Source organism: Balaenoptera borealis, assembly GCF_965194805.1.
Source record: "Balaenoptera borealis genome assembly, chromosome: 6".
NCBI classification, from domain to species: domain Eukaryota; kingdom Metazoa; phylum Chordata; class Mammalia; order Artiodactyla; family Balaenopteridae; genus Balaenoptera; species Balaenoptera borealis.
Window position 1 is genome coordinate 306662 of NC_138863.1, and position 27974 is coordinate 334635.

A 27974-nucleotide genomic window follows, 5' to 3' on the forward strand; every position below is an offset into this window, starting at 1 on the left:
CACGGCTGCGGAGCTTTATTGGGATCGGACAAGCACACCATCCTTCTCGGTCGTGGGCTCCCGCGTCCACAGGACCCTGCCACGCAGAGGCCCACCCCCGGTGCACAGGGGACACGCCCTCCCTCTAGAAACGGGTTCAGCAGCCACCACACGAGCCTTAGGCCCCACGTGCGGAGCCGGTAACACTCCACAGCTCCTCCAGCTTCGGGAGTCGCCTCCAGGCCCGCGTCCAGGCCCCCTGCCCGGGAGCACCGCGGCCAGCTCACGTCCTGACGTGGGAAGCCCACACGGACGGGGCCCGGCGTCGAGTGAGAGCTTGGCGCTCCTGGCTCCCTTCCTTCAGGGCCTGGGACGTGACCCTGACTTTCTGGCTCTAGAAAGAAGGGGACCAGCGGGGGTTCCGGGAGAGGGGGAACGATGGGGAAGGGCCCCCCGTCGGCCCTGAAGCCCAGCTCCAGGGCCAGGAAGCCCCCCACTTCCCTGTCCAGAGGGCCTGGGTCTGTGGAGGAGGGGCTCAGGGCAGGGCTTCCAGCTTCGACACGGGGCTCCGAGGGTCTTCCCGGCTTGGGTGGGGCAGAGGGTGATACTTTCAGGGGCCGAGGGCCTCCTGGGTACGGGGGCCGGGCTGCGGCCCCTGCCCAAGCCGGCAGCTCATCTCTCTGGCAGCAGCATGAAGAATGCAGCCTTCAGGAAGCGGCCGAAGCCGCAGAGCGCGGCCACGAGCCAGTGCGAGCGGAGGCCGGGGTCGGTGCTGACCACGCACTTGAGCACATCCGTCTGGGAGGGAAGAGGGGGCAGTCAGAGAGTGGAGCGGAGAGGGTGCGGCCCGTGCCCCGCCCGGTGTCAGCCAAGTCTCCTGAGGGAATGCTCGAGGCCGTTTGGGAAGGCTTGTGGTCCAGCTGGATGGAAGGCTCCAGCATGGGACCCGACCCAACAGGTGGATTCAGACGGTGAGAGGGGAGGGAGGGGAGCCTGCTGGGCCCCCAGCCACGGGACCAGCTCCCGGCTCGGTCACCTGCTGACATCCCAGCGTCCTTCCGCAGGTGCCGTGGAGCCTGGGGTGCCAGGGAAGGACAAATCCCTTAGAACAGGAGCAGGAACTGAGCTTTCCAGAAGCCCAGTGAACGGCCACTCCTTACTTCCTTATTTCTTTCTAGTTCTGCTGAGAAATGAAGTACTATCCCTACAGCTTGACCTTTGGCCGTGGTGTCAGTCAGCGTCCTGGGTGCCCCGGTGCCCAGCCTCAGCCGGGCTCCAGGACAGGACGGCAGGATGGGACAGCGGGAGGCCCGGAGCCACGTGAACCACCCAGGAGGTGACGCCCTCCCCGCCCAGTGCCGCCTGCAGATGAGACCACAGCCCTGGTGGCCCCTCACCGCCCCCCCGTGGCTCCAATCCCAGCAGAGGGCTGAGCTCCGTCCCCCCGGCCAGTGTGCTTTGCACACCTTTGCCCACCACCCATTTTACAGAGGAGAAAACAGCTCTCCTACAGGTGGGGCTGCCCCGCTGCCCCTGAGGCCTGACCAGGTGATCGGGGGCGTGGAGACTCTGACACCGTCCCTGGGGGCGGGGGGGCGGGTTTCAGCTCCGGAGTCGGGGGTGGTCAGACCCAGAGGGCCCGCACTGGAGCTGGGCTGCAGGAGCCGTCCTGGACCGCGCAGCCCCGGCCTCGCCCCTCCTCCAGCCCCATCACCCCTGCCACTGCCGGCACTCAGGCGTTCGACCACCGCCCCCTTCCTGGCACCGCCACATTCCCTCACCCATCCACCGCGTCTCCGCAGCCAGGTCGCCAGGGTCTTGCGCACGAACTCCCCGAGGCAGTCCACGAGGGCGTGGACCAGGGCGGGCTGGGCCTGTCGCACGCAGTCCACGGCCAGCCCCGCAGCCACTGAGTACAGGGACACGACCTTGCCCCAGGTGATTCCTGCAGGGAGAGAGATGGGTGCTGGTCACCAAAGGCCACCAAGACCCGGCTCGAGGCCAGCCCGCAGGGTCACGTGGGGGGGCTGAGCCTTTCTGAGCCACACCCCTGCCATTCCGCTGGTGACTGGGGTCGACACCCGGGGCAGCCTCAACCCACAGCTCCCACCCGACGGGGAGCTCGGTCAGCTGCCTGCTGGGCAAGTCCCAGCCACCGTCTGCTGTAGGTCAGTCCTGCCACCATCACGGGTCGTCCTCAGGCGGGGATGTCTCGAGCCTGCGTTACACTCCTGCACACCTTGCACCTGCACACCTGGGCCAGGGCCTGGCGACGCCCCTGCACAGCCCAGTATCTGCTGGAGGAAGTGATGGAGCAGAAAGGCAAAGAGGGGGCTGAGCAGGTCAAGGGGGCTCAGTGACTTGGCACTGGATGTGATAAACAGGAAGCAGCTTCCATCTGCACCTGCCCCCAGCGCAGCCCTGCGAGGACAGCAGGATGTTCTCCATGTAAAGAAGCTGAGGCCCCGGGAGGAACGGCCTTCCCCAGACCACCAAGCTACTGGGGGCAGAACTGAGATGGAGCCCACCTGGGAGGAAAGACAGACGAATGACAATCTGGGGAACAGTGCTTGCCAGTCGTATAAGGTTCCTTAATATAGAAAGAGATTTTATAAATCAATGAGAAAAAGAGAGAAACCTTTCAAAAGAAATACGAACACAGAATACAAACAGCTGATTCACAAAAGAAAAAGTATTAGCAGTACACTAGACATATGAAAAATGCTCACCCTCACTGATAAACAAAGAAGTGTAAATTAAAACGAGATGTAAATTATAGTCTATCAGACTAAAAATTCCAAGTGGCAATGTGAGGATCCACGTAACTCTGCAGCCTGGTAACTGTGATGAGGAAGACAGCTGGAGGGCACCTGGCACCACCTGTGAAAGGACACAAACATGGGTGCCCCGCCTCAGTCCTCGAAGGAAGCAGCACAGGCAGGGAGGAAGCATGCCCCTCAACCCATGTTCACACCACAACTGGGACAGTCTGTCATAAGAGCACAAGTCAGTGCAAATAAATCCCTGTTCACAGTCGCCAAAAGGTGGAAATGACAAAACATAAAGAAGCAGTGAATGGAAATGTGGTCCAGCCACACAATGGAATGATATTTGGCCTCAAAGTGGAAGGAAGCACTGACAGGGCCACAACCTGATGAACCTTGAAAACATCACGCTCAGTGAAAGAAGCAGACTCGAAAGGCCACACGTATCGTATGAGTCCATTCCTATGAAATGTGCAGGACTGTCAGGTCCGTGGAGACAGAAAGCAGACCAGTGGTCACTGGGGGCTGCAGGAGGGGGCCAGGCAGTGACAGCTTAATGGGAATGGGTGTTCTTCCCACTGACAAAGAACCTGGAGAGGTGGTGGTTGCACGATATTGTGGATGCATTCAACGCCACTGAATCGTACACTTTAAAATGGTTAATTGGGACTTCCCTGGCGGTCTAGTGGTTAGGACTCCGTGCTTCCACTGCAGGGGGCATGGGTTCAATCCTTGGTCGGGGAACTAAGATCCCACATGCCGCGTGGTGTAGCCAATAAATAAATAAATAAATAAATAAATAAATAAATAAATAAAATGGTTAATTGTATGTCATGTGAATTTCACCTCAATGAAAAGAAAATTTTAAAACCCCGTAAATCAGGCCAGGCCACTCCCCAAACCCTCCTGTTACTGTCCCTTCCCATCTCCTTCAAAGTAAATCCAAGTCTGAAGTCCCACCTGAGCCGGCTGCTGGCCCCTCTGAGGCCCCCTTGTCCCGCCACCTGGCCTCATGCACGCTATTCCAGCCTCACCCCCAGGGCTCTGCTCGAGGTCCCCCCTCTAAGGGCCACTCAGGCCATGACGGCATCAGGTCCTGGTGACGCTGCCGTCACACCACGCTCCCCATTTACCAGCTGCTCGTGGGTGCCAGCCCTGGCGGGCTCTGTGCTGCTCACAGCTGTGCCCTTGGCACCCCCAGGCTTGGCGTCCAGCAGGTACCCAACACCACCGGGGGCAGGTGAAGGGTCAGCGTGGCAGGGCGGGGATCAAGAGAGTGAACACGCGTCCTGTGGTGCTGTGTGGAGAGGTGAGCTCCACGTGACGGCCACGTTTTACCTGGAGAGGAAAGCCCTGGTCTGGAAGGTGCCGGCAGGGTGGTCTCTGGGAGGTGGGGCTCAGGTATGTCCTATTTTCTTTGAGGTCTTTGTGTTCCTTTTTATGGAGATATAATCTCACTAGCGTAAATTCATCCTTTTAAAGTGTGAGATCCAGTGTTTTTAGCATACTGACAATGTTGTGCAACCATCACCACTATCGAATTCCAGACATTTTCACCCCAAATCACTGTCCCCGGGAGCAATCATGCCCGTCACCCCAGCCCTGGCAACGTCTCATCTACTTTGTCTCTATGGATTACCTGTTTGCCCGTCACCCCAGCCCTGGCAACGTCTCATCTACTTTGTCTCTATGGATTACCTGTTCTGGACATTTCACATGAATGCAGTCACACAGTATGTCCCACTTTGTGTCTGACTCCATTCACTGAGCAAAATGTTTTCAGGGTTCCTCCGTGCTGTCCTGGTGTCGGCACCTCATTCCTTTTTACGGCCGAATAATGTTCCATCGAGTGGATGGACCACCCATCAGGAAACAAACACGTGGGCTGCTGGCCCCTCCGGCTGTGGGGGTACACGGCTCTGAACACTCGTGTGCAAGCCCTTGTGTGAACATGTGGCTTCCTTTCTCAGGGGTCAAAACCGAGGAGCGGAACTGCTGGGTCAGGGGGTGACCCCGTCAGTTACCATTGGAGAAGCTGCCGGACCACTTCACGCCCTGACTCTTCACAGCCTCACCCGTGCTGGGTTCTCTGGCCTTTTGCCTTGAGTGCCCCAGTGGGCGCGAGGTGGCATCTTGTTGTGGTGTGATGTGCGTCTCCCTGGTGACTGATGAGGCTGAGCAACTTCTCGTGCACGTGCTGGCTGTTCACACACCTTCCCTGACGAGATGCCTATTCAGACCCTTTGCTCTTTTTAAAGTGAGGTGGTCTTTTTAGTACTGATTTCTGAGAGTTCTTTATCTCATGTATTCTCTGATCTTTCCATGGTGAAATATTTTGCTCTCGTAATGAGAAGAAAAAAATGAAAACACTTGCCAACTTTCAGTTTTTCCACTGAAGGGAACTGAGAAGCGCCTTCAGCCAAGACGCAGCCGGGAACAGCACCCCCTGCCTCTGCCTTCGCGGGGGCTCAGCCACGTGGGGGGGCCACCTGGAACCCTGCCCTGCAGTCCTCGAGCCGTCCACGTCACCGGCCACAGCCAGAGCAGGTGAGGGGCCGGCCGGGAGGAGGAGGGGGAGGAAGGCCCAGCCCGGGGGGTCAGCGAGTGCAAGACCCAGCTGCTTGGGAGAGGCTGCGGGCAGAGACGGGCAGGGCCGGCAAGCATCTGATGGCTGGAGCTCGCCTGGTGGCCAGGGGGCCTGAGGACCGGGAAGGCTGGGATGAGCAAGGGCTGAAGGGAGACCTCGGGCGGGCGGGAAGCGGGAGGGCGCCTGGGGCGGCCACGGGCTGGTCAGGGGGACGGGCTGAGAGCCAGCCGGCGGCAGGAGGGGTGGACCCGCAGCGCTATGCTCCGTGGAGCCTGTTTCTGCACCCCGTTCAGGCGGCTCTGAGGTCCACGGAGGTTAAGAAGCCACTTGCAGGTCACACAGCCCACGAGGGGGCGGGCGCCCCACAGCACCGGAGGGGCAGGTGGCGGTGTGGAGGCCGCCACGAGAAAAAGGTAGAGCCAGCTGGGTGGGGCGGGGATGCTTGATTGCAGACAAGTACGTCCTGCTCCGGTTTCAAGCGAAAAATCACGGGATTTAAACTGAACTCCCCAAGTGGAAGAAGCCGCGGTGCCCTGTGCCCATTCACACGGCCGCACCTTCCTCCCCGCCCCTCCCCCTCCCCGCCCTGCCCCAGACCCCGCCTCGTCCTTCCAGAACCCAGAGCCCTTCTGGGCACGTCTCCGGCCTGTCCCGCACCGAGCAAGCCGGGCAGGCAGCGGGGGGTGCTTCGTCCCGGCTGCCCGCCCCCTGTCCCTGCCCACACGCCAGCCGCCTCCCCAGGCCCAGCCGTCCCCGCCCCCTCAGTCCCAAACACCAGCCGGCCGGAGCCGCATTCTCAGAGATGACCCTTCCTTTTAAAGCCAGCCCTCGGCTCGTAAGCCAGCCGCCCGCCCACCCGACAGCGGAGACAGACACCGGTGGCCACCCGCGCGCCAGCGTCAGGCCGGACGGGAGCCCAGGGAGGGCCCAGGGCGGCTGTCAGCCCCCTTCCCCGGCCTGCCCAGGTCACCGCGCGGGCACCCGGGTCAGGACTGCCAGACGCTCCTGGGCAGCCCACGCCTCTCACCAGCCCCCTCCCTCCCAGGCACTCCCCCGGGAAGTCCTGGCCACCGTGGCCGCCGCTGGGAAGTCAGTGCCGACCCAGTGCCGCCCTGGAGGCTGGGTCCGGCAGCCGGTGGCCCCGTGTCCCTGCCACACTGGCCTGCCCACCGGGGTTGGAGGGGCCTCGAGAGGGGACACTGCAGGGCAACAGCCAGAGCGTGTGGTCAGCCGGCTGGGCCCCGAGGGGTGCGGCAGCCCCAGCCCCTCCACCGGCCTCCTTTGCTCTGCCGGTGGGCGGAGGTCCCCCATGGGGCGGGGGCTGCGGCTCGCGGCGCCCTCTGCCCCAGAGCCCTGCTGCTGTCCCAACCCTCCGATGGCTAAGCAAAGGCAAGGGGTGCGCCGAGGTCACACTGCTGGTCAGCGACAGACCCAAAGCCACCTCACAGAAGGGGCCTGTCCTCCCCAAAGCCCTTCCCACCCTCGATGCCACGTGGCCACTCACACCCCCACTCCACCGGGATGCAGCCTGGGAACACTCTGGCTCTGGGGCCCCCAAGCTCCCCCTCCCTGAGGGCTGGGACTGGCCATCCCGTCCATCACAGGGTCCCCAGGCCCAGGGCAGCGCCAGACCGTGCTGGGGAAACCTGGGTGGGGTCGGCTGATGGAGCAGGTGCTGCCCTGGGGTGGGGGCTTTGGTCACCTGGATGGCCAGCAGCGCCTGGCACCTGCTACGTACCAGGACACAGGACCGGGGTGGACACGCAGAGCAGGGGCACCAGAACAGGGCACGAGGTCACGGGTGGCGAGACAAGATCTGTGGACCACAGGGAGCCCAGCAGCGTTCCCAGGACGGGGCGTGGGAACGAGAGGGGGTTTTGGGGGATGAGTCCTATAGTTTCCTGTGAGCCTGGAGGCAGGTGTGCAGACAGGAAGCAGCACGAGCTGAACTCAGGGCGAGGGCACAAGGAGGAGAAGCAGATGTCACCTGCTCCCAGGGCCCAGATGGAGGCTCGGGAGATTCTCAGGTGACTGTGGGCCAGCCAGGTGAGACAGGTGTGTCAGCATTCTCCAAACGTGTCCCGGTGAGCCACTCCACCAGGGACTCCCACTCTAGTGCAGCCCTCCCACTATGGGGGCTGTTCTGCGACTTGCCTCTGACCAACAGACTCAGGCTCAGTGACACCGTGACTTCTTACGGCAAAAGAGCCTGGCGGTGCCCACCTGGGCTGCTTGGGACCTGAGGCCACGCTGTGAGAAGCCCAAGCCCCACAGGACACGTACAGGCCACACGCAGAACAGCCCCGCCCCACTCCAGCCAACAGTCACCACCAACTGGCAGCCTGCGACATGCACCCCAGCCAGGGCTTCCGGTCACTGCAGCCCCAGGACCGCACAAGAGGCCCGTGCCAGCTGCCCAGCAGGCCCACTGTCCTTGGACCCAGGGAGGGTCCCCTGAGAGCCCACCCAGCACTGCAGCCCCGGCCCTGACCCACAGACCCTGGGCCATGCCAGCAGTGTGGGCCCCCTGGACACACAGGCCTACCTGCAGAAAAGATCTGGGCTGCCACAGCCAGGAAGGCGTCGGTCACCACGGTCTCGGACTGCAGGGAGATGTTCAGCTGGCGGGCCACGTTGCGGTAGACGCTGGGCCGGATCAGCTCCAGCTCGTCCGCTGCGCGGTCACACAGGCGGGTCAGAGGTGGTCACACGGGCCTGGGGCCAGCCCACTCCTCAGCCTGTGGCCACAGCTGGGGACCCTGATCCCAGCCCTACTCCTGACCCCCCGACCTGTCACATTCCCACCCACGAGACACCACCCCCAGAGCCCCCGGGGACAAGACCAGGGAGGTGCGGTGGGCTCCCCCAGACCTGCCTCTGGGGCCTGTCCCCTCTGCTGAGCCAGCCACGCCCCCCCTCCCCCCAGGGCAGAGCCGGCTGGGCCAGTGGGGCGGGAATCCCAGCCGTGCCTGATGAGTGACTCACAGCCCACAGGCGGGCGGGCAGTAGTCTGACAGGCAAGCAACCAGAGCCCAACACGGGCGTGGACCGTGCCAGCGACCCCACGCAGGTGGGGAGCCCGGCTGCCGCCTCAGAGGGGCGTCCTCGCTCAGGCCCCAGCACCATTCAGCGAACCAAGAAAAGGAGCCACTACCCGGGGCCACCAGCACCACACAGGGTCAGACCTGGGCTCCCGGGGCCAAGCGGGGGTATCTGGATGGGGCGGCCGCACTTGGCAGTGGGAGGCCCTCTCAAGGGCGCTGTCTGCACGTGTGCCCGCTGCAGCGCCCCTGGCAGTGACGTGCCCGCCGCAGCGCCCTGGCAGTGATGTGCCGGGAATCCCACACAGCCCTCAGACTGGGCGTCCCCCAACCCAGCCGCCTCTCCGCCAAAGCAAACAGGAAAATGCTTCCGACTGGAGGTCCAGGCGATAAGGGCTCCGTGTCAGCCATGGGGCAGATGCACTCCATCTAATTAATTAAGATCTGGAACCAGAGCAGGACTTAGGGGAGGCTGGCAGACGATGGGGAAAGGAGCGTGGAAACTCCCAGGGCTGGCCTGGCTGTTCCCACGTACATACCCTGGGGTCTACCGGGGACTGACCCCAGCTCGACCCGGGCCTCTTCCTGTTTGCTGCTGCCCCAGGAGCTGGGCGTCTGTGCTCAGGAGGAGCTGGAGGTACGCTGGGGGCAGGGAGACAGCTCCAGGCCATGACGGGTGGGGAAGGGGCGGTCACGCTGAGCAGCTGCAAGGGCGGATGCTTTGGGGGTCCAAGCCATCTCCCTCCAGGGTCCCCTTAGCCATCTCGCAGGAACTGAACCCCAGGGACTGGCCGTGGTGAGGCCGGATGCTGGAGAAGGGCCTGAAGGCCTGGCCCCTGAGAGGGCCAGCGCAGGGCACTTAGCTGGATCTGCTCCTCCAGCCCAGGCTGGAAGCATCCCAGGCTCTCCGGGTCTGAGGTCACAGTGCTGAAGGGACAGATACCGGCCCGGTCTGATTAGCAGAGCCCAAAGCAGGGCTTTTCAGAAAGTTCAAACAGTAGGGACCCCGGGCCCAAGGTAGAGGCAGCCCCGAGCCCCTGCTCGCAGGCAAGGAGATGGAGCTGGGGGCGGGCAGGGTCACAGAGGAGGCCGGGACAGAGGCAGGACCTTCTCCTGGCCACTCCAGGGGCTCTTGGGAGGTCAAGACACCATATTCACCAGGACCCTCTGGAACGCTCCCCCAGTGTTGTCCCCACAGCCCAACTGGAAGAAATGGCTTGGGCGCTGACCTCAGGGGAGTCCAGGCACTCTGGGCCTTTGGCTGATCCCCCAAACCCCGCTTGCTCCCCTCCCCTGAGACCCAGGCGGGACACCGCCCCCCTGGCAGCCCTCTGCAATGGCCCCTCGGCATCTGTGTGTCTCCCCCCGACCCCAACACTCCTGTGCAGGCCAGGTCTACGCAACCCTGCCCCCAGGGTCCACACAAAACAGGGGCAAGCAGACACGCAAGCCAGCCTGAGAAGGGGAGGGCATCCCCTTTCACGGGGTGCTCCCTCCGACCAGGGCTCCTGGGCCAGTCTCTCCGCACTCTGCCTGGAGAGCCACCTGGTCAGGGCTCCATCTGCGCTGCCACACCTCCCCGTGTGCACACGCGGGGTGGAACTGTCACACTGGATGGGGCAGGGCTGGGCAACCTCAGTCCCCGTGGAGAGGTGGGCTGACTGAGTCAGCTGGGCCGGTCCCTCCCTCTCTGGGGTCCTTAGAGAAGGTGGAGACAGTTACCGGGCTGTGTGTGACCCCAGAGTCAAGTACCTCCAGGTGTCCACTCAACAAGCCGTCCAGGTGAGATCTTGGGCTACCCAGCCTCACGGTGGCTCAGCTCTCCTGGGGCGCTAAATTTCACAGGGAGCCCTAAGAGGCCTCCAAATCAAGAGAAAAGAGCAACCCAGGGCAGGATTTGAGCCAGTAACTGCAAGGACCTATTTTCCAAAACAAACATCAGGACACGTGGTCCGACAAAGGATTTTTGTGCCCAGCTGAGTACAAGGGTCACTCGGAAGTTTAGCCACCAAAACATCATTCTTCCCGGAGCTGTCTATTCTTTATTGCCAGAGTGTCTGAAATCCGGGCTGAGCAGGCAAATGCGGGAAGGTCTTTGGCAGTGCACAGGCGAGCCTGAGGGGGAACTGCAAGAGCAGGGGTGCTGGAGGGATCATCGGTCTGGGTGCGCCCGCCTTGTGCGCCGGCTTACTCAGGGCACCCCGGACCAGCCCCCTCCCTGCCCAGAGGGGAGACCGAGGCCCAGCAGGGGCGGGTGCCGGCGCGGTCACCGGCGGGCGGGCCCGTGCAAGGACAGCTGTACCCCGAGGCGCAGCGGGGCCGCCCCGCCGGCCGGCTTTGGAGGGGAAGCCTGGGATCGCCCCGCCCGCCGAGGCCCGCACTCACCCAGGCGCAGCAGCACCCCGCACACTTCGGCCAGGCGGCCGCCGGGGGCGGGCGTGGCGCGCTCCGGCGCGCTCCAGGCGAGGCCGGCGCGCAGCAGCCGCGCGTGCACGAACTCCCGGCCGAGCGCCTTGGCCTGGGCCACCAGCTCCTTGTCGGTGGGCGAGCGGTCAAAGGCGTCCATGATCTCGGCGGCGAAGACCGAGGAGCGCCGCAGCACCTCCATGGCGGGGACGCGGGCGGGGGGCGCCGCACCTGCGGGCAGAGGGTGCTCAGACAGGCCCGCCCCGCCGCCCCGGCCTGGCTGGCGGAGGGGAAGGTCGGCCGCGCGAGGAGGGCGGGCAGCGGGGCGCGGGGAAGGGGCGCGGCGTGCGCCTAGATCGCGTGCGTGCGCCGGGCCGGAGCGCACAGGGAGGCCGGGCCGGCGCGGCTCCGGGGAAGGGCTTCGGCCAGCTACGGGTAAGCGTTCCTGTTTGTGCCCCAAATCTTTAAAAGCGCGGTGTCACCTTCTTTTAGATGCCGAACTCAATCACAAAGATCCCCACGGGCGCCGGGGATAGGAAGGACCTCGGGGAAATGGCGATTGGCTCTGGGGCCGCCGTGCCCGCGCTCGAAGACGAGTGCGCGGGCGGCGGAGGCGTGGGCGGGGGGCATGGCCCGACCTGCTCCCAACCGGCGGCAGCCGGGACCCCGGCCCGGCCCAGCGTCCGGGGCCACCACCCACCTCCGCGCCTCGCCGTCCTCGGTGTTTGTCCCCGGCCTCGCCGTTCCCATGGCGCGGCCCGCCCTGCTCACCTCTCCCACCGCATGTCTCGGGCGCGGGGGCTGGGGAGGAGTGCTGGCCTCAGTATCTGCTGGCCGCCGTCTCCGCAGATCTGGATCCTTCCATTCAAACTGGCGAGGACGCGCGCCCCGCCCCGGCGCCCGCCCTGTCCACGCCCGAGCCGGGCTGGAGCGCTGAGGGCGCGGGGTCTCGGGCCCTCCGGGGGCTCCGGCGGCGTCGTCGGGGGCGAGGGGAGTGCGGGCAGCACAGCGCAACTTTCCGCCGGCGAGAGGCGAGGCTTGGGGCTTTGCCTTCTAAGGGAACGGCAACCCCGGGGCGGAGCCACGGCCAGAGCTTCCCCACCGCCTCCCCGCTTAAGGAGGACCGAGCGAGTTCCCGGTATGCGCTCAAGGAGGACCACGGGGCAGGAGCTGTCCCCCACTGTCCCAGTGATTAGAACCTAGCTCTGGCACCAGCCTCCTGGATTCACACCCGGCTTCATTATCGTATTGATTCCTAGAGGTTCTTTATATATTCTGGATGCTGTGTCCCTGATCTTACACATGGCTTGGTATTATAGATGGATACTTGGATTTGCATTGTATGGAAGGTATTGCAAATATCTTCTGCCATTCTGTGGTTTGCTATTGCTTACATTGAACAGGAGTTTTCTCAGTGAAGTCCAATTTATCAATCTTTTCTCATGTTTGTGCTTTTTTATTAGGATATTCTCCCGTGTTTTCTTCTGGAAGCTTAATTGTTTTAGCATTCACATTTAGATCTATGATGGATCACAAATTAATTCTTATGAATATTGTGGTAGGGGGTCAGAGCTCATTTTTTCCATATGGATATCCAGTAGACCATCATCGGTTATTGACAGGGCCATCATCTTTCCACTGAATTGGAGAAGAGTCCCCATTATATTTTGTTTTTTTGTTTTTTGGTTTTTTTAAATTAATTAATTAATTAATTTATTTATTTATTTATTTACGGTTGTGTTGGGTCTTCGTTTCTGTGCGATGGCTTTCTCTAGTTGCGGCAAGTGGGGGCCACTCTTCATCGCGGTGCGTGGGCCTCTCACTGTCGCGGCCTCTCTTGTTGCAGAGCACAGGCTCCAGACGCGCAGGCTCAGTAATTGTGGCTCACGGACCTAGTTGCTCCGCGGCATGTGGGATCTTCCCAGACCAGAGCTCGAACCCGTGTCCCCTGCATTGGCAGGTAGATTCTCAACCACTGTGCCACCAGGGAAGCCCAGAGTCCCCATTATAAACCAAGTGTCTGTGTATGTGAGGATCTGTTCTGGACTCTTTTCTATCCCACTGGTCTATTTCTCTATCCTTTTTTTTTTTTTTGGCATGTGGGATCTTAGTTCTGTGACCAGGGATCGAACCCATGCCCTCTGCCTAGGAAGCACAGAGTCTTAACCGCTGGACCACTAGGGAAGTCCCTATTTCACTATCCTTGAATCAACATCTCTATCCTTGAAACAACAGGATGAACCCACTTGCCTTAATTCACATATATACAACACTTCACCCAATAGCTGTTGAATACATGTTCTTTCCATGTGCACATAGGATGTTAAACAAAATAGACCATATCCTGGGCCATGAAGTCTCAACAAATTTCAAAGGATTGAAATTATACAAGTGTGTCCTCTCTGAATTAAACTAAAACTCAAAAACAGGAAAACTATCAGAAAGCCTCCAAGTACTTGGAAATTAAATATCACACTTCTAAATAATCAGTGGGTCAAATAGTAAATCACAAGGGAAGTCGTAAAATATTTTGAAGTGAACTGCAGTGAAAACGTGACATATCAAATGCCGTGGGATATAGGTAAAGCAGTGCTTCAAGGAAAATTTATAGCTTTAGAAGAGAGGTTAAAATTAATGCTCTAAGCTCCAATTCAAGAAGCTAGAAAAAGAACAACAAATTAAATCTAAAGGTGAGAGGAAATAAAAATAAAAGCAGAAATTAATGAAACAAAGCAAAAAGCAGGGAAACTCAACCAAGCCAAAAGAGATTAATAGAATGGATAATCCCCTGGAAATAATGGGTAAAAAGAAAACACAAATTCCAATGTCAGGAATGAAAAAGAGGACATCACCACAGATACTACAACCATTAAAAAGCTAATAAGAGTATATTATGAACAACTTTATGACAGTAATTTGAAATTTAAATGAAACAATTTACCCAAACTGACGCTAGAAGCAATAGAAAATCTGGATAGCCCTATAACAATTAAATAAATTTAATTCATAATTTAAAATCTTCCCACAAAGAAAATTCTAGGTTCAGATGGTTTCACTGAGGAATTCCTCTAAACAGTTGAAGAAATATCACTGACCTTACACAAACCTGCACAGAGAATAGAAAATGAGGGAACATCTCCCATCTCATTTTGTGAGGCCAACATAACATTGATACTGACATCCATCAGGAAGCTGTCGAACCTCTGTCTGCCTTGGCTTCCCCGTCTGTAGAATAGAGAAAATAATAATACCTACATTTTGTGGACCAAATTAGTTAATCCATGTATAAAAGTGCTTGTCATATAGTAGTTGCTCAGTAATTGTTAGCTGTTTTTTCAGAAAAGCTTTAAAATGTGAGTGCTCATTTTAATGCACTCTTTAACTCACAGTCTGGAGCAGGACAGAGTCTGCCTCTGGCATTTCTGAAGAGCACTAAGGTTTGGGATTCCGTGTATTTTATAGGTGGAAATATGGAAGCTTGGAATGGGAAAGGGATTGCTGAAGGAGTCAGCGCAGGACTGCGCATAGGCAGATTGGGACACCCCCCCACCCCCGCCCCGGGCCCATGGAATGTATCTCTGGCAGGGGAAGAACCTATGCCACCCCCATCCCCCCCCGCCCCGCAGTGCCCTCAGGCAGCTTCCCACCCTGACCACCGCCTCAGTTTCCTCCTATACAAAAATAGGATCACGTTTTCTACTTCCTGTCTCCTGGGCAGCATGGACGGGTGTGGAAAGACTCATGCGCCCTGACACAAGAGTGACAGATGCATCTGTTTAGCGTGGTTCCTTCAGTACAGGAGCTGCCGTGCCTGGATCCAGCCATGCCTGAATCAGTGGACCTCTCCCTGGACTTTTTAGACCAGCTCAAAGCCGTGTCTCAGGATATTCACTACAGGATACTGAGGACCATGAGGAACTGGAAACGGCCCAAGTGTTTATCAGAAGGGGAGGTTAAGCCCATCTGGAGTATCCAGACCACAGACCCTGAGCCAGAACTTAGAAAGCCCAGGTCAGGGTAGAATCAGTTGAGACCTTCCTGTCGCTTGAGGACTGGAGGAGGCTGACCTGATCGGCCCAGTCCCAGCCCCCAGTCCCCCAAGTGTGCGTAGACTTTCCTACGGTTGCCATTGGCACTGAGTTTTCACCTCTGCAGATTTCCTGCTCTCCGCTCTTGTCTTTTGTCCGATCCCTCTGTCTGCCCTGCACTTGGCCCAGTGGGTCCCTGGTTGCCGAGAAGCCTTCTGAGTGCCGACACCGGCCCAAACTGGCTTGAGCACAGGGAGCTTTGTTGATTTATGTGACTAAATTGCCCTGGGAGACACGTACTGGTTTCAGGCATGGCTGGATCCAGGGGTCTCTCTTTCTATCTGTGAGTCTGTCTGTGCTCCTTCGTGACAGCTCTGCTCTCAAGCAGGCTGTCCCTGAGTGATGGCAGAAGACGCCACAGCTCCCTGTCTACACCGCACGAGTTCAGTCTTTCCCAGTGGGAAAAAAAGCCAGTCTTCCCAGGGAGCTCCTGGGGATGACCTGGGGCCAGCAGCTTCTGTCCCGTGCCCATCTCTGAACCAGCTGTGGCTGGAGATGGGAAGGTGCCAGTCTTTCGGGCCCGGTCATATCTGCGGCTCTGTGCAGGGTGCAGGGGCCTATCGGTGCCTCCGACCCACCTGGAGGAGGGTCCTGGCTTTCCGGAGAAACCTGCTCAAGTCTGCTGTGCGGGCCACAGTCTGGGGAGCAGAGCGCTCCATAACCCAGTGACACCAGTGTAAGAAAGTGAGCGGCAACGTCCACCGCGACGGGGACAGGGGTCCTGCCTGGTCTGCACATGGCCACGCAGAGGGACAGGCACAGGAGAGTGTTGTCCCCTCCCCCGAAGCAAGTGCCCAGGCCCCCGGCATACCCTGTCCACAGCCTCCTCCAGCGCCCGTGCGGGCCTCTTCCCGAGCCTGGCCCTGGAGGGGACTGAGTGGCCGGAGTGGACGGGTGTGGACATGCAGGGCTCACGTGCGGGCTCTGGCGTGCAGGGCCAGCTGTGGGCCCAGCAAGGGTCTTGGCAGGAGGCTGGCCTCCCGGTGGGTCTGGGCCTTGCACCTGTTGGGTGCTGGCCTGCGTCGTTTATTGAGTGGTTCCTGGGCTCCTCCTGTGTCCAAGGATCCCCGGGCCGGCGGGGCCGGCCTCACCACAGCCTCTTCGCTCTCCTCTCACAACGTATCCCGAGAGCCACTTCTGTCTCCTGCTGCTAGTGCCCCAGGCCAGGCCACTGCCGCCCACCCCCTCTCCAGTCTGCCCTGTGCACGGGGACAGTGTCCTTTCAAACCAACCAGATTCGTCAGCGCAAAGCCAAGGCCTCTCCGCTATCTGCCTGCTCGGGGGGCTCCAGCTGAGCAAACACACTTGTGCCACAGGGCCTTTACACGGGCTGTTCCTTCCTTCCTAGATTGTTACAGCTCTGCTCACGTGTCACTTCCTCAGAGAGGCCCCCTCCTGTGCCTGCCTCTCCCTTTGCCCTGGCTAAAATCTTCCCACCCCCCTGTGCCCAGCAGGTCCCTGCAGGGGTAGCTGAGGACAAGGTGGGCCGGGAGGATGTGGCATGGAGCCCCCAAGGGGTGTGACACACTCTGCCCCTCGCTCACCCCCAGTCTGCCCTCTCGGGAGTCCAAACCATCCCTGACAGTAGGTGTTCACATATAGTGATGTTTTGTGTGTGTTCTGCTTCCCTCTGGGCAGCCGCCCACCTAGGCCTCCCTCCTCCTTCTCAGGCTCCCCCGGGGCCCCAGGGCGGGCGCCTGTGCTGAGCACACGTGTGGACGGAACCGAGAGCGGGGCCGGCTGTGACTGTGGCCCGCACTCCTTCCAGTGGGTCCCCCGAATCATCTGCTTTGGGGGGGCGAGTTCTAAACCCCGAGCCCTCCTGGCCCCATTCCTCTTGAGGGCTGCGGTGTCCGGCAGGCCATCAGCGATTACAGTAGCGATGGGACACCTCCGGCTACAAGGAACAGAAAGCCAGCCCTCAGACAGGCCAGGGACTTAAGCTCTCACCTCCTGGAAGGAGGAAAAGACAGAGGGGCAGCCGGCCTTCCCAGGCACCAGCCTCTCTGCAGGGGGTTCCACGTGCCACCTCGGTGGAAGCTGGAGCAGCGGGGAGACGGAGGCTCCCAACCCAAAGTTGAGAGTGTCCTTGAACCCTGGAGATGTTTAAGGAATCCCAGAAGCGGGGGCTAGTAAAGTGCTCAAGAGGCCATCAGTCGTAACCCTCACGGCTGGCCCAGGCCTCGGGTGAGGTCACCACGTGGCTGCAGATCAGAGCGCCCCAGGGGCGGGAGCCTCAGGGGTGACACGCAGGGTCACAGTGGGCTGACTCCCAGGGGGTCTCCCCTCGGGCTTCTCTGGCCTCCACCCCCCCAGGGACTAAACGGTGGGAGCTGCACCCCACCTCCCATTGGGGAGGGGTCCCACCGGTGCCACTGAGGGGCAGGTAACCCTCACCGCTCCCCAGCAGAGTTGGGTGGGCGGAGGCTGGGGGACGGGCCCCTGGGGTGGGGCTCTGCTCTGAAAGGCTGCCTGGGTGGGCGTCCATTCCCTGCTCTTCCAGTGACCCAGCCATGCGACCGTGACAGGAGATGTCCAGACGGGGCCTGGGTGCAGAGGCAGCACCTCCAAGCTTGGGAGGCTGACAGCCCCATTTGCCCAGAACTCTCCCGGGGCCAGCCCCTCCCCGTTTATTTTTCGCCAGAAGCTCATACTTCACGGGGAATCAGAGCCCAGGCCAGAAGGGTTTTGTATAAACTTGGATAAGAGCACGATAAACAACCTGGGAGCCCGCACGACAGAGGGCAGAGCGGCCCGGGGAGGGGTCCACGTGCCCGGCTTTCAGCCCCGCCCCCCGTGTCCAGTGGCGGCCGGAAGGGTGGGCTCCAGGCTGCCGTGGCCTCGTGTCCTGGGCCACATGGAGCAGCCACGTCGCACCTGCCACCGTCGCCTGCCCCTCTGGCAGCACCCTGGCTGTTATAAGTTATAAAATGAAGTCTTGCCTGCCTGAGGGGTGAACAGGGCGTCGCGTTGTTTAATGCACTCGTAGGGCCCCGCGAGCCGAGGGGGCCAAGCACCTTCCTGGCGGTCTGTCAGCGTCTGAGCCTCATGACTCGTCCTGGCAGAGGATTTGCTCGTTTTTTCCAGCGCGACTTCTTTTTCTCATTGGTTTGTCTGTGTTCTTTATATTCTGGGTATTAATCCTTTGCCTGCAAAAGTTTCCCCCAGGCTGTCACTTCAAGCCTCGTTTCTTTGCTGGTTCAGAACTGGCAGGTCTGACCCTCCCCGCCCCAAGCTCCTAAGCCAGCCGCCCAGGCTTTGTTCCTGACCTTCTGGTGTGCTTTTTAAAATCCATTTCTGTGAATGTTGAAAAGACTTTCTTTTTCTCCCCCAGATCGGGCTGGCAGTTGGTCCAGCATCTCCTGCCGGAGAGGCCTGTGATTTTCCCAGAACTTTAAACACTAAGCTGAAGCCGGGTCTGAGTGTGTGTGTCCCAGACCTACCCCGGCTTCAATCCCTCCACGCTTCCTGTTACTTTATCATATGTGTTGACACCTGGTACAGTCATTTCCACCTGTATGCATTTGTTGCTCATTTTAACCAAAGTTATGCATGTCCGTGGTTTAAGGAATCCAGTGGTTCTTGGGGGTTTTCCAGGAAAAGCAGCTGTCTCAGGACCACCTTCCAGGCAGGCAGTTTCCAAATCAGAGCTCACCCCAGCCCCTCCTGTGAACGCCTCTGCTTTCACTGCTGCATTCCTCAGCCAGGGCGCATCCATGCAGGACGAGGAACTAGCTCCCACAGCCCCACACCTACTTCTTGGCCCCTCTATCTTTCTTTTTTTAAAAAAATTTTAATGGTCTAGTTGATTTACAATGTTGTGTTAATTTCTGCTGTACAGCGAAGTGACTCAGTTAAACATATATACATTCTTTTTCATATTCTTTTCTATTCTGGTTTATCACAGGATATTGAATACAGTTCCCTGTGCTCTACAGTAGGACCTTGTTGTTTATCCACCCTACGTATACTAGTTTGCATCTGCGAACCCCAAACTCCCCATACTTCCCTCCCCCACCCCACCTCTACCCCCTTGGCAACCACAAGTCTGTTCTCTATGTCTGTGAGTCTGTTTCTGTTTCGTAGATAAGCTCTTTTGTGTCATATTTTAGATTCCACATATAAGTGACATCATAGGATGTTTGTCTTTCTCTTTCTGACTCACTTCACTTAGTATGATCATCTCTAGGTCCATCCATGTTGCTGCAAATGGCATTATTTCATTCTTTTGAATGGCTGAGTAATATTCCATTATATATATATATAAATACATATGTATATATGTAAAGAAGATGTGGTACATATATACAATGGAATATATACATCCCACATCTTCTTTCTCCATTCATCTGTTGATGAACATTTAGGTTGCTCCCATGGCTTGGCTATGCACATGGGGTGCATGTATCTTTTTGAATTATAGTTTTGTCTGAGCATATGCCCAGGAATGGAACTGCTGGATCATATGGCAACTCTATTTTTAGTTTTCTGAGGAACCTCCATACTGTTCTCCACAGTGGCTATACCAATTTACATTCCCACCAATAGTGTAGGAGGGTTCCCTTTTCTCCACACCCTCTCCAGCATTTATTATTTGTAGACTTTTCTTTTTTAATAAATTTATTTATTTATTTATTTATTTATTTATTTATTTATTTATTTATTTACTTTTGGCTGCATTGGGTCTTCATTGCTGTGCGTGGGCTTTCTCTAGTTGCGACGAGCGGGGGCTACTCTTCGTTGCGGTGCGCGGGCTTCTCATTGCAGTGGCTTCTCTTGTTGCAGAGCACGGGCTCTAGGCACGCGGGCTTCCGTAGTTGTAGCTCACAGGCTCTAGAGCGCAGGCTCAGTAGTTGTGGCGCATGGGCTTAGTTGTTCCGCGGCATGTGGGATCTTCCCGGACCAGGGCTCGAACCCGTGTTCCCTGCACTGGCAGGCGGATTCTTAACCACTGTGCCACCAGGGAAGTCCCTATTTGTAGACTTTTTAATGATGGCCATTCTGACCCATGTGAGGTGATAACCTCATTGTAGTTTTGATTTGCATTTCTCTAAAAATTAACAATGTTGAGCGTCTTTTCGTGTGCCTGTTGGCCATCTGTGTGTCTTCTTTGGAGAAATGTCTATCTAGGTCTTCTGCCCATTTTTCCATTGTGTTATTTGTTTTTTTTGATGTTGAGTTGTATGAGCTGTTTGTATATTTTGGAAATTAAGCCCTTATCGGTCACATCATTTGCAAATATTTTCCCCCAGTCCATAGGTTGTCTTTTTGTTTTGTTTATGGTTTCTCTTGCTGTGCAAAAGCTTATAAGCTTGATTAGGTCCCATTTGTTTATTTTTGCTTTTATTTCTATTACCTTGGGAGACTGACCTAAGAAAACATTGGTATGATTTATGTCAGAGAATGTTTTGCTTATGTTCTCTTCTAGGAGTTTTATGGTGTTCTCTCGTATATCTGTCTTTAAGTCATTTTGAGTTTATTTTCGTGTATGGTATGAGGGAGTGCTCTTACTTCACTGATTTACACGCAGCTGTCCAGCTTTCCCAGCACCACTTGCTGAAGAGACTGTCTTTTCCCCATTGTATAATCTTGCCTCTTTTGTCAAAGATTAATTGTCCATAGGCGTGTGGGTTTATTTCTGGTTGGCCTCTCTGTCTTTCTTTTTAAAACCTCCGGGTCCTTCATCTCCATGGATTGGTGGAGGCTTCTCCTAGCTGTAAAGGTTCGAAGCCTGCTCACAGTTCTAATTTTCTGGGGGATCCTTCCGCGCACACCCCGAAGTTCGCCACAGGTGCGTCCAAGCATCCAGGGTTACCTACATTCAGATGCGCTCCCCAGATGAAGACCCTCGGCGTCCCTGGGCCCTGACCCCACGACCCCTCCACTCCGCAGGGACCCCATCAGGACCACGAACGACGCTGTGGGCTGGCCGTACCCTGACCTCTTAAAGACACACGCAACACAGACCAAACACCTGCCATAGTGCTCGTTAATCCTCGAGGCGGAGGACTACAGGCCCCACCTCCCTCTCTCATTGGTGGAGGACCGAGTCCCCGCCCACCTCGGTGATCTCATCACCCTCAGCCTTGGCCGCAGCTGTAACTACCTTCGCCGCTGAGATGCCCTTCCTGCCTGGAGGTACCTTACGGCCCTGCAAATACTTATCAGTCGCTTTTCCAGATGCATCCGCCAGCCATCGTCACCTCCCCTCCGTCTTCCTGCCCCGTCTGTCTGCACGGGTCCCCGCCCCCCGCCCAGGGTTAGGAGAGCGCCTTCGTTCTGCCTTGTGGCCTTTCTGTTGGATTCTGATGCCTCCTTCTTACTCCGTGACTGTTGCCTAAACAGAGTACCCTGGCCTCTGTTTTACGGGCACAGTATCTTATCTCTGGGGATTGTGATTTCAAGAGGCTTTTTGGTGGCTGGCATCCCCAGGCTGCCTGCTTTGTCCCCATTTTTCCAGCACTTCTATATGATTTGGTCCTTCCCTTTGGGGGCGGCGGGTGGGGGGGTTGGTGGAATTCCTTGGCTGTCCTTCCACGTGGACCAGCAGCTCCTTGTGGGGTCCGAGCAGAGCCGGGTAACTGGCCGGCCTCTTTCTTGGGGTCCCCGAAAAGAGGTCTTCTTCCCCTGAGAAGGTTGCTTGGGTCTCCTGCGTGGGTGGGGTGGGGTCCCCGTCTGGCTGGTGGCATCCCGGAGCAGAGTGCGGGAAAAGGGGCCAGAACCACAGGTCGGGAGGTGGCACCTCCTTTACCCCTCCCCCAGCCCTCGCCGTCCCCCACTTTCCCAAGGCTGGGGCCTCGCGGACCCAGTTTCTCTTGTAAAGAGGGTCTGAGCTCATTTTGTCCCGGGGCCTGGCGGTAGGAGGTGGGGAAGGTCAGACCCCTCACAGCCACCTGTGCCCCACTGCTCATCACTGACCCATTCTGCAGGGACTGGGTTTATCGCTGTCACAATATTCACATCTGGGGGGTGGGGGATGGGTGCACTCCCGTCCCTAGACAACGGGCCAGGCCACCTGACCTGCCTCGGCCAGTGATTTGTGAGCAGTCATGAGGGCCACAGCGTGTGTCTTTGCCTCCTTGCTTTTCCCTTTGCTGCAGGATGGCTCTGTCCAGAGAGGGCTGTCTTCCCACTGGGCACCTGGACGAGGACAGCATGTGAGTGGAGCCTTGGGGAACCTGGCAGGGGGGACATGGTGCCTGTGTGAGAAAGGAACCTCAGCTGCTGAGAGCCACCGTGGTTGCCGGGCTGTTTGTTACCAAGCGCGGCTGGGCTGGGCTGACAGCTGCCCTCACGGAGGTGGGTACCAGCCTCACCTTCCCATCAGAATCTGGTGGGAAACAGTAACATCTGTCACACACTGCTGTCTCCTCTCCAGTTTCCTTTGTTCCTGTGGGTTCTCCTCTGGTTTAAGATCCCTCCGTGGTCATTCTGGAGGGGCTTGCCGAGGGGGACGTGGCTGCAGTGACCCTGTGCCTGTTTCCCAGCCAACACTCGTGCAGACTTTACGGGCGCCCCTGATGCCCCTGAGCCCACGCCTCTTGTGTTCTCTCGCCCCTGTTCTCTTTCAGAGCAGCTTGTGGGAGCAAACTCCCCGAGTGCCCGTGTGTTTGAAAATGCCTTTAATTCCACTGTTGTGCTTGAAAGACTGTGGCTTGGAGTAGAATTTGAAGCATCCCTGCACTGTCTTCATACTCCAGGTGTACCTGTCCCCCTGATTTTTGTTCCTGTTCCCCCTCGTATCCTCCCCCACCCCTCCGTCCCTTCCTTCTCTCCATCCTTAATTTCCTTGTGGCTGCTGCCACAAACCTGGTGACTGAGAACAACAGACACCTGTTCTCTCCCAGTTCTGGAGGCTGGAAGCCGGAAAATCCAGGAGTGGCAGGGCTGTGTCCCCTGCAGTCTCTGGGGGAGGGTCTGTCCCAGGCTCTCCGCCTCTGCTGCCAGCTGCTCGGCCTGGAGCTGCGTCGCTGCCCTGTCCGCCCATCTCGTCACGTGGCCCCTCCGTGTCTCCCTCTTCTTCTTCTTCTTTTTTTTTTTTTTGGCTGCACCACACAACCTGCGGGATCTTTGTTCCCTGACCAGGGATCGAACCCATGCCCCCTGCAGCGGAAGCGCAGAGTCTTAACCACTGGACCACCAGGGAAGTCCCTCCCTCTTCTTATGAGGACATGAGTCACTGGGCTTAGGATGCCAGTGTGACCCCATCCTAACTTGTTCACATCTGCAAAGTCTCCATTTCCAAATAAAGTCACATTCACATGTATCGGGGGTTAGGCCTGCAACATATTTGGTGGGGGGGACACCATCAAATCCACAGCACCCCTCTCCATTTTTAAGATTTGTCTTTATCTTTAGAGTTCTGACATTTTACTATCATGTGTCAGGTCAAGATTTTCTAACCTGAAAACCTACATTCCTCTTCAGTTTCAGGGAAACTTTCCCCAGCGTGTGTGTGTTGGGTGGGGGGGGGGGGTGCCTCCCCGCCCCCTCCCTCCCCTCTGGTCCCCTCCTGGAACTCCTGCTAGAGGGACAGTAGGACTGGGGCATCTCTCCTCCACGTCTCGTGACTGTGTTTTTCTGGGCTCTACATCCTGGAGGTTCCTCGGCTCAGCTCGTGCATCTGTTCACTGCGGAGACCCAATTCCTTCCGCAGACGCTGCCCTCTCTGGCCTCCCTGCATCCCAGAGTCTCCTCCGGCTGCTCCATCACCTGCGTTTCCCAGGCTTGGGGTGGGGGTGGGGTTCTTTCTTCAGTCGAGCTGCTGTTTCCCGCCTGTCCTGGCCTTCTTCCAGTGCCCGGTGTGCTGGCTGAGGAACAACCCCCAGAGATGTTCTCATCCTGATCCCTGAGATACGCTATCTCACACAGCCACTGGGACTGTGGGATGAAACTCAGGGTCTTGAGAAGGGAGAGCACTCTGGACGGTCCAGGTAGGCCCAGGGCCATCGCAACGGTCCTATAACAGGGAGGTGGGAGGGTCGGCTCATAGGGGAGACGGATGTGTAACAGGGTCCGAGAGAAGCTGGGTCGGAGACACGCTGCGTTGCTGGCTTTGCAAGTGGAGGAGGGGCCACGAGGCAAGGGATGCCGGCGGCCTCTAGGAGCAGATTCTCCCCCAAGGCTGCAGAAGGAACGGGCCCTGCTGACGCTTTTAAAGCCCCCAGGCCTGCTTTGGACTTCTGCCCTCCAGGCTGTCGGATAAGGGTGTGTTGTCTTGGTCTTGCGCAGTTTGTGGTGATTTGCAGCCCAAGGACACGGGCTTAGGGACCTGCTCTGCTGCCCCCCTGCCCCTGTAACCTAGTCATAAAACTAATACATGTTCATCTGATAAATTCTGGAAAGTACAGAAAAAATGTTAAAATTTTGCATGGAACATTCATACTCTGGCTCACGGGCAGCCATTGTAATGGTTGGATGCATTTCTCGCCATCCACAGGAGAGACGGGGGAGGGGACTCAGGGATGGAGGGAGCTGGGCGGGAATACGAGCCATTTCTGTGTCTCCCACTTGTGTCTTAGGTTCCGGGCGCTCGAGCGTCAGGACCTTCTAAGCAGCGTTTTGGTGTCTGTACCACCTTCCACTCGATGGGCGTTTCATTCTGTTATTTATGTCACCGGTCACTATTGAGCTAAATCGTGCGTCTCTGATCATTTTCCTGGCCTCGGTGCCCGGGAGCGGAGTTGCGAGGCCGGCGGGAAGGGGAGTTTTAAAAGCTTCGCATCTGGAGCGAGTTGTGGGGACAGCGTTGTCCCCCGGGGCCCAGTGCCAGGACCCGAGCCAGAAAAGGGCTGAGGAGGTGGAGCTTTGTCGGCGGGCATGGGGCACAGCAGGCATTTGGGCTGGAGCCTGATGCCACCCATCTCTGCCCAGAGAGATGGCGCTGGCAGCGTCTGGGAGGCTGGAGGCACCTGGAGGCGCCCGGCTTCACCAAGTGTCTCCCAAACACCTCTCAGTGCTGGAACGCAGGGATTGGCCCGTGAGGCTAGAGAAGGCGGCCCAGGCCCCGGGGGGACGCCTGTGTGGACGGCCTCGGGGGTGTGACTGTCAGGGCTGCTTGCCCCTTGGCTACCCTGGGCCCCAAGTCCCGGCGGGCCTGCAAGTGCCCTGCTCACTGGGATGAGTGGGAAAGACCTCAGCCCCACACTCGGCAATTACCGTGTGCCCCGAATGGACGTGCCAGACGTGGCGCCCACGCTGGGCAGAGAGGAGCCTGGCTCGGGCCTGCCCCAGCGGCCATCTCCACGGCTGTCACACCGTGCCCCACCCGCCCCCGGCCGTCCCCCATCTCGTGGCTGAGGGTTCACGGAGGGCAGCTTTGGGCCCTGGAGGAGGGTGGTGGGCACCCAGCACAGGCTGGCTGACCCTTGGCCAAGGTGGACACTCCGCCGGTTGCACGGCTCCTGGGAGAGGCCAGCGGAGGCCGGTGGGGGAGGGAAGGCCTGCCCTGGGGGCCACCCCCGTCTCAGAGCTGGGACCCGAGGCTGCTGTGAGCGCTGAGGCCCTGAGGACAGGCGGCAGGTGGCAGCAGCTGGCAGTGGGCACTGGGCACAGCCCTGAGCTGCCAGAGCCTCCGGAGCCGCCCTGGGCTGTGAGGCCAGACCCAGTTCAAGCTCCGGAGAGAGAACCTGGGGCTGGGGGCCCTCAGGGGCGGCCGTCCACTGCATCTGCCACCCGGGTCCAGCTAGGGTGGGGAGGGGGTCCCGGAGGTAGGCAGGGGGCACCTATGATGCCCCCACCTCCCCCGGAGAGGGTCAGAGGTAGGAGGAGAGCAGGGCCCCCCCGGGGTTGAGGGAGGGCAGGGCCCTGGGTTACCGGTCACTGTTGGGGGCGGGAGCAACGAGCCACATCCCTTACCGTTGAAGTTTCCACAGTTGGGAGGATTCAGTGAATGTGGGGCGGGGGGAGGAGGGCCCCGACCCCCTCCTCGCTGCCCAGCTCCAGGGGCGGCACGGGGACGCAGGGCCCTCCCCCGGACTGCCCACACCCCTTTGCGGAGCTGGAGACCCCAGGCCGCCCCCACCTGCCTCCAACCCTGGCCTTGACCCAGCAGCCGGCCTCACACCCCCTTCACCGAGGCCATAAACCGTAGATGGTTTTCCTCTCATCTGTGACAAACGATTAACCACAGGTGTGGACCTGCCAGCCAGGTGCCAGCAGGGTGGGGAGGGGTTGGGGGCAGTCTGCCTGTCCCGCGTCCCAAGCTCGTGAAGCCGTGATCCCTGCGGTGCCCAGAGGCCATCGGCTGAGGGATGTGACAGGGCTCGCCTGCCCAGGGGCCGCCGGGAGCCCCCCAGCCTGCAGCCCACGTGGGACAGAAAGCGCCCCGGTCCCCGGCCACCCCAGGCGACAGGGACAGGCAGCGACAGGGCTGGGCAATTACTGGGCCCTTTTCCTCCTCTTGGGACGTTTATTTTTCCCGACAGGAGTTCTTTTTCTTCCGTTTTCTCCCCCTTCCTGAGGTCTGGAGGCCTTCTTTATGCACAAATATGTTATTTTGAAGCACCCTGCATTGTTCTGAGATTTCAAAGTCACGGCCAGAAGCCAGAGACAACATATTTTTCTGGCTATAAATCCTGGTCACTAAAGTACGCTTGGAAAATAAGAAAGCACGCAGAGAGAAAACATTTAAATCTGTGTTGCTGTGTAGAGAGAAGACTGTGAGTATTTTGGCCTGTTTCTCCTCAGTTTAAAATAACACACACACTTGTACAAAACTAGTGCGTGGCCCTGAAACCTGGTCGTGCACTTCATGCTCTATCCTGTGTGCCCCTGGCGTCCCTTCTCCTTCCTGGTGGCCGTGGGGCATCCCGTCCATAACCAGAGGCTCCTACCCGCCCCTCCAGCAGCCTGTCCTCACCCACAAGGCGTGCCTGCCTGGGAGAGCCCCGCCCTTCGCAGACACTCCCCCCGGCTTTGGGAGTGGGGGGCTGCGTCGCACGTGGCAAGCCCGGAGTCTGCCTGGAGTTTGGACTTGAACCTGACGGAGGGACGGGGTACTTCAGCTCAGAGGAGAAAGCCTGGTGCCCTCTGACCTTTCCAGTCCCAGGGACCTGCAGGGTGCGTGTGGTTTAGGGACCATTCGCACTCAGCTGGGGGTCCACTCACGGTCCCCACTGGACAGAGGGGAAGCGAGGCTCAGGGTGCGTGTGGACAGCAGGGGTCAAAGTCTGCGGGTCAGGCAGAGAGACCCCAGGGGCCCGAGGCGCCAGCAGGGTGTTGGCTGGCGGGGGGACCCGGCAGGTCCTCTGCCCTGAAGTGCTCACCGCCCGGGTTCCGTGCCACACCCGAGCCCAGGGGCCGCTTGACCCCGTCCTCCCTGTTCCCCAGGACACCCTGAGATGGGACAGCCCTGGGGGCCCCGGGACGCCTGCCATGTCCTTGGAAGAGGGGCCGTTCCGCCCAAGGAGAGGCGGCCGGACAGGTTCCACCCGCCACCCACCAGCACGGCCTCAGCACCCTCGCCGCCCGCTCTCCACGAGGGCACCACCGCCAGCTTCAGCCCACGCACGGGGCCTGGCGATTTCCCTCGGGGACCCGCTCCCAGGGGGAGGCAGCTCCAGCCCCACCTACGCCTGCCACCCACGGTCCCTGCACGGAATGTGCTCCTCCGACACCCCTGGCGTGAGTCAGTTCGACACCAGTGTGGCTGGAAGAGGGCGCGCCGTGGAGCAGAGGCCTGGGTGCCTCACGCCAACGCCAGGCCCCGGACCTGGCGTCCCGGCACAGTCTGACACCAGCACCAGGGCCACCTTGCGCCTGGGATCATCAGGCCGTGGGGAGCCCGGTCAGGCCCGGAAAGGGTGGCAGGGACAGAAAGCACTGCTCCTCACCGGGACCCTGGGCCCGGCATCGCAAAGGAGAACCCAAGCTCTGGTGGCAGGGAAGCCCCCTCCGAGCGTCTGCCCCCGGGAGCCCCTCCCTGATGGGCATGGCCTCGAGTGGAAGCCTGGGTGGCATCCTGTGCAGTTCAGGGAGGCCCACCGGCGGTCTTCCCCACGCAGCACGTTCAGAACCTGCCCGCCCCTGCGCTGAGCCCCTGCGCCCGCCCCTGCGCTGAGCCCCTGCGCCCGCCCCTGCGCTGAGCCCCTGCGCTGAGCCCCTGCGC

The 27974-nt window shown here is 59.1% G+C and overlaps 1 protein-coding gene and 1 long non-coding RNA gene across 7 annotated transcripts; one reads left to right on the plus strand and one right to left on the minus strand.

The window, feature by feature from the left end:
* Positions 1–12428, minus strand: BOK (BCL2 family apoptosis regulator BOK). 6 transcript variants are annotated; one of them, XR_014245843.1, is made up of 7 exons: positions 11479–12428; positions 10758–11009; positions 7877–8005; positions 7070–7147; positions 4443–5794; positions 3878–4082; positions 1834–1924 (listed from the first exon to the last, which is right to left on the minus strand). XR_014245843.1 is itself a non-coding variant. In XM_082396048.1 (6 exons), the coding sequence occupies exons 2-6, from the start codon at positions 10978–10980 to the stop codon at positions 687–689; spliced, it is 669 nt and encodes a 222-aa protein (XP_082252174.1). In that variant the 5' UTR covers positions 10981–11009; positions 11550–11842; the 3' UTR covers positions 1–686. The 6 variants fall into 6 exon arrangements, 2 of the variants coding, with proteins under 2 accessions (XP_082252174.1, XP_082252175.1); XR_014245844.1 differs by having other exon boundaries at positions 11550–12423; XR_014245846.1 differs by lacking the exon at positions 1834–1924 and adding an exon at positions 2776–2859 and having other exon boundaries at positions 11550–12423.
* On the plus strand, positions 11020–27950 carry LOC309630627. The gene is made up of 3 exons (XR_014245848.1): positions 11020–11213; positions 20759–21004; positions 21967–27950. It is a non-coding gene; the product is annotated as an uncharacterized lncRNA (long non-coding RNA).
* Positions 27951–27974: the final 24 nt, after the last annotated feature.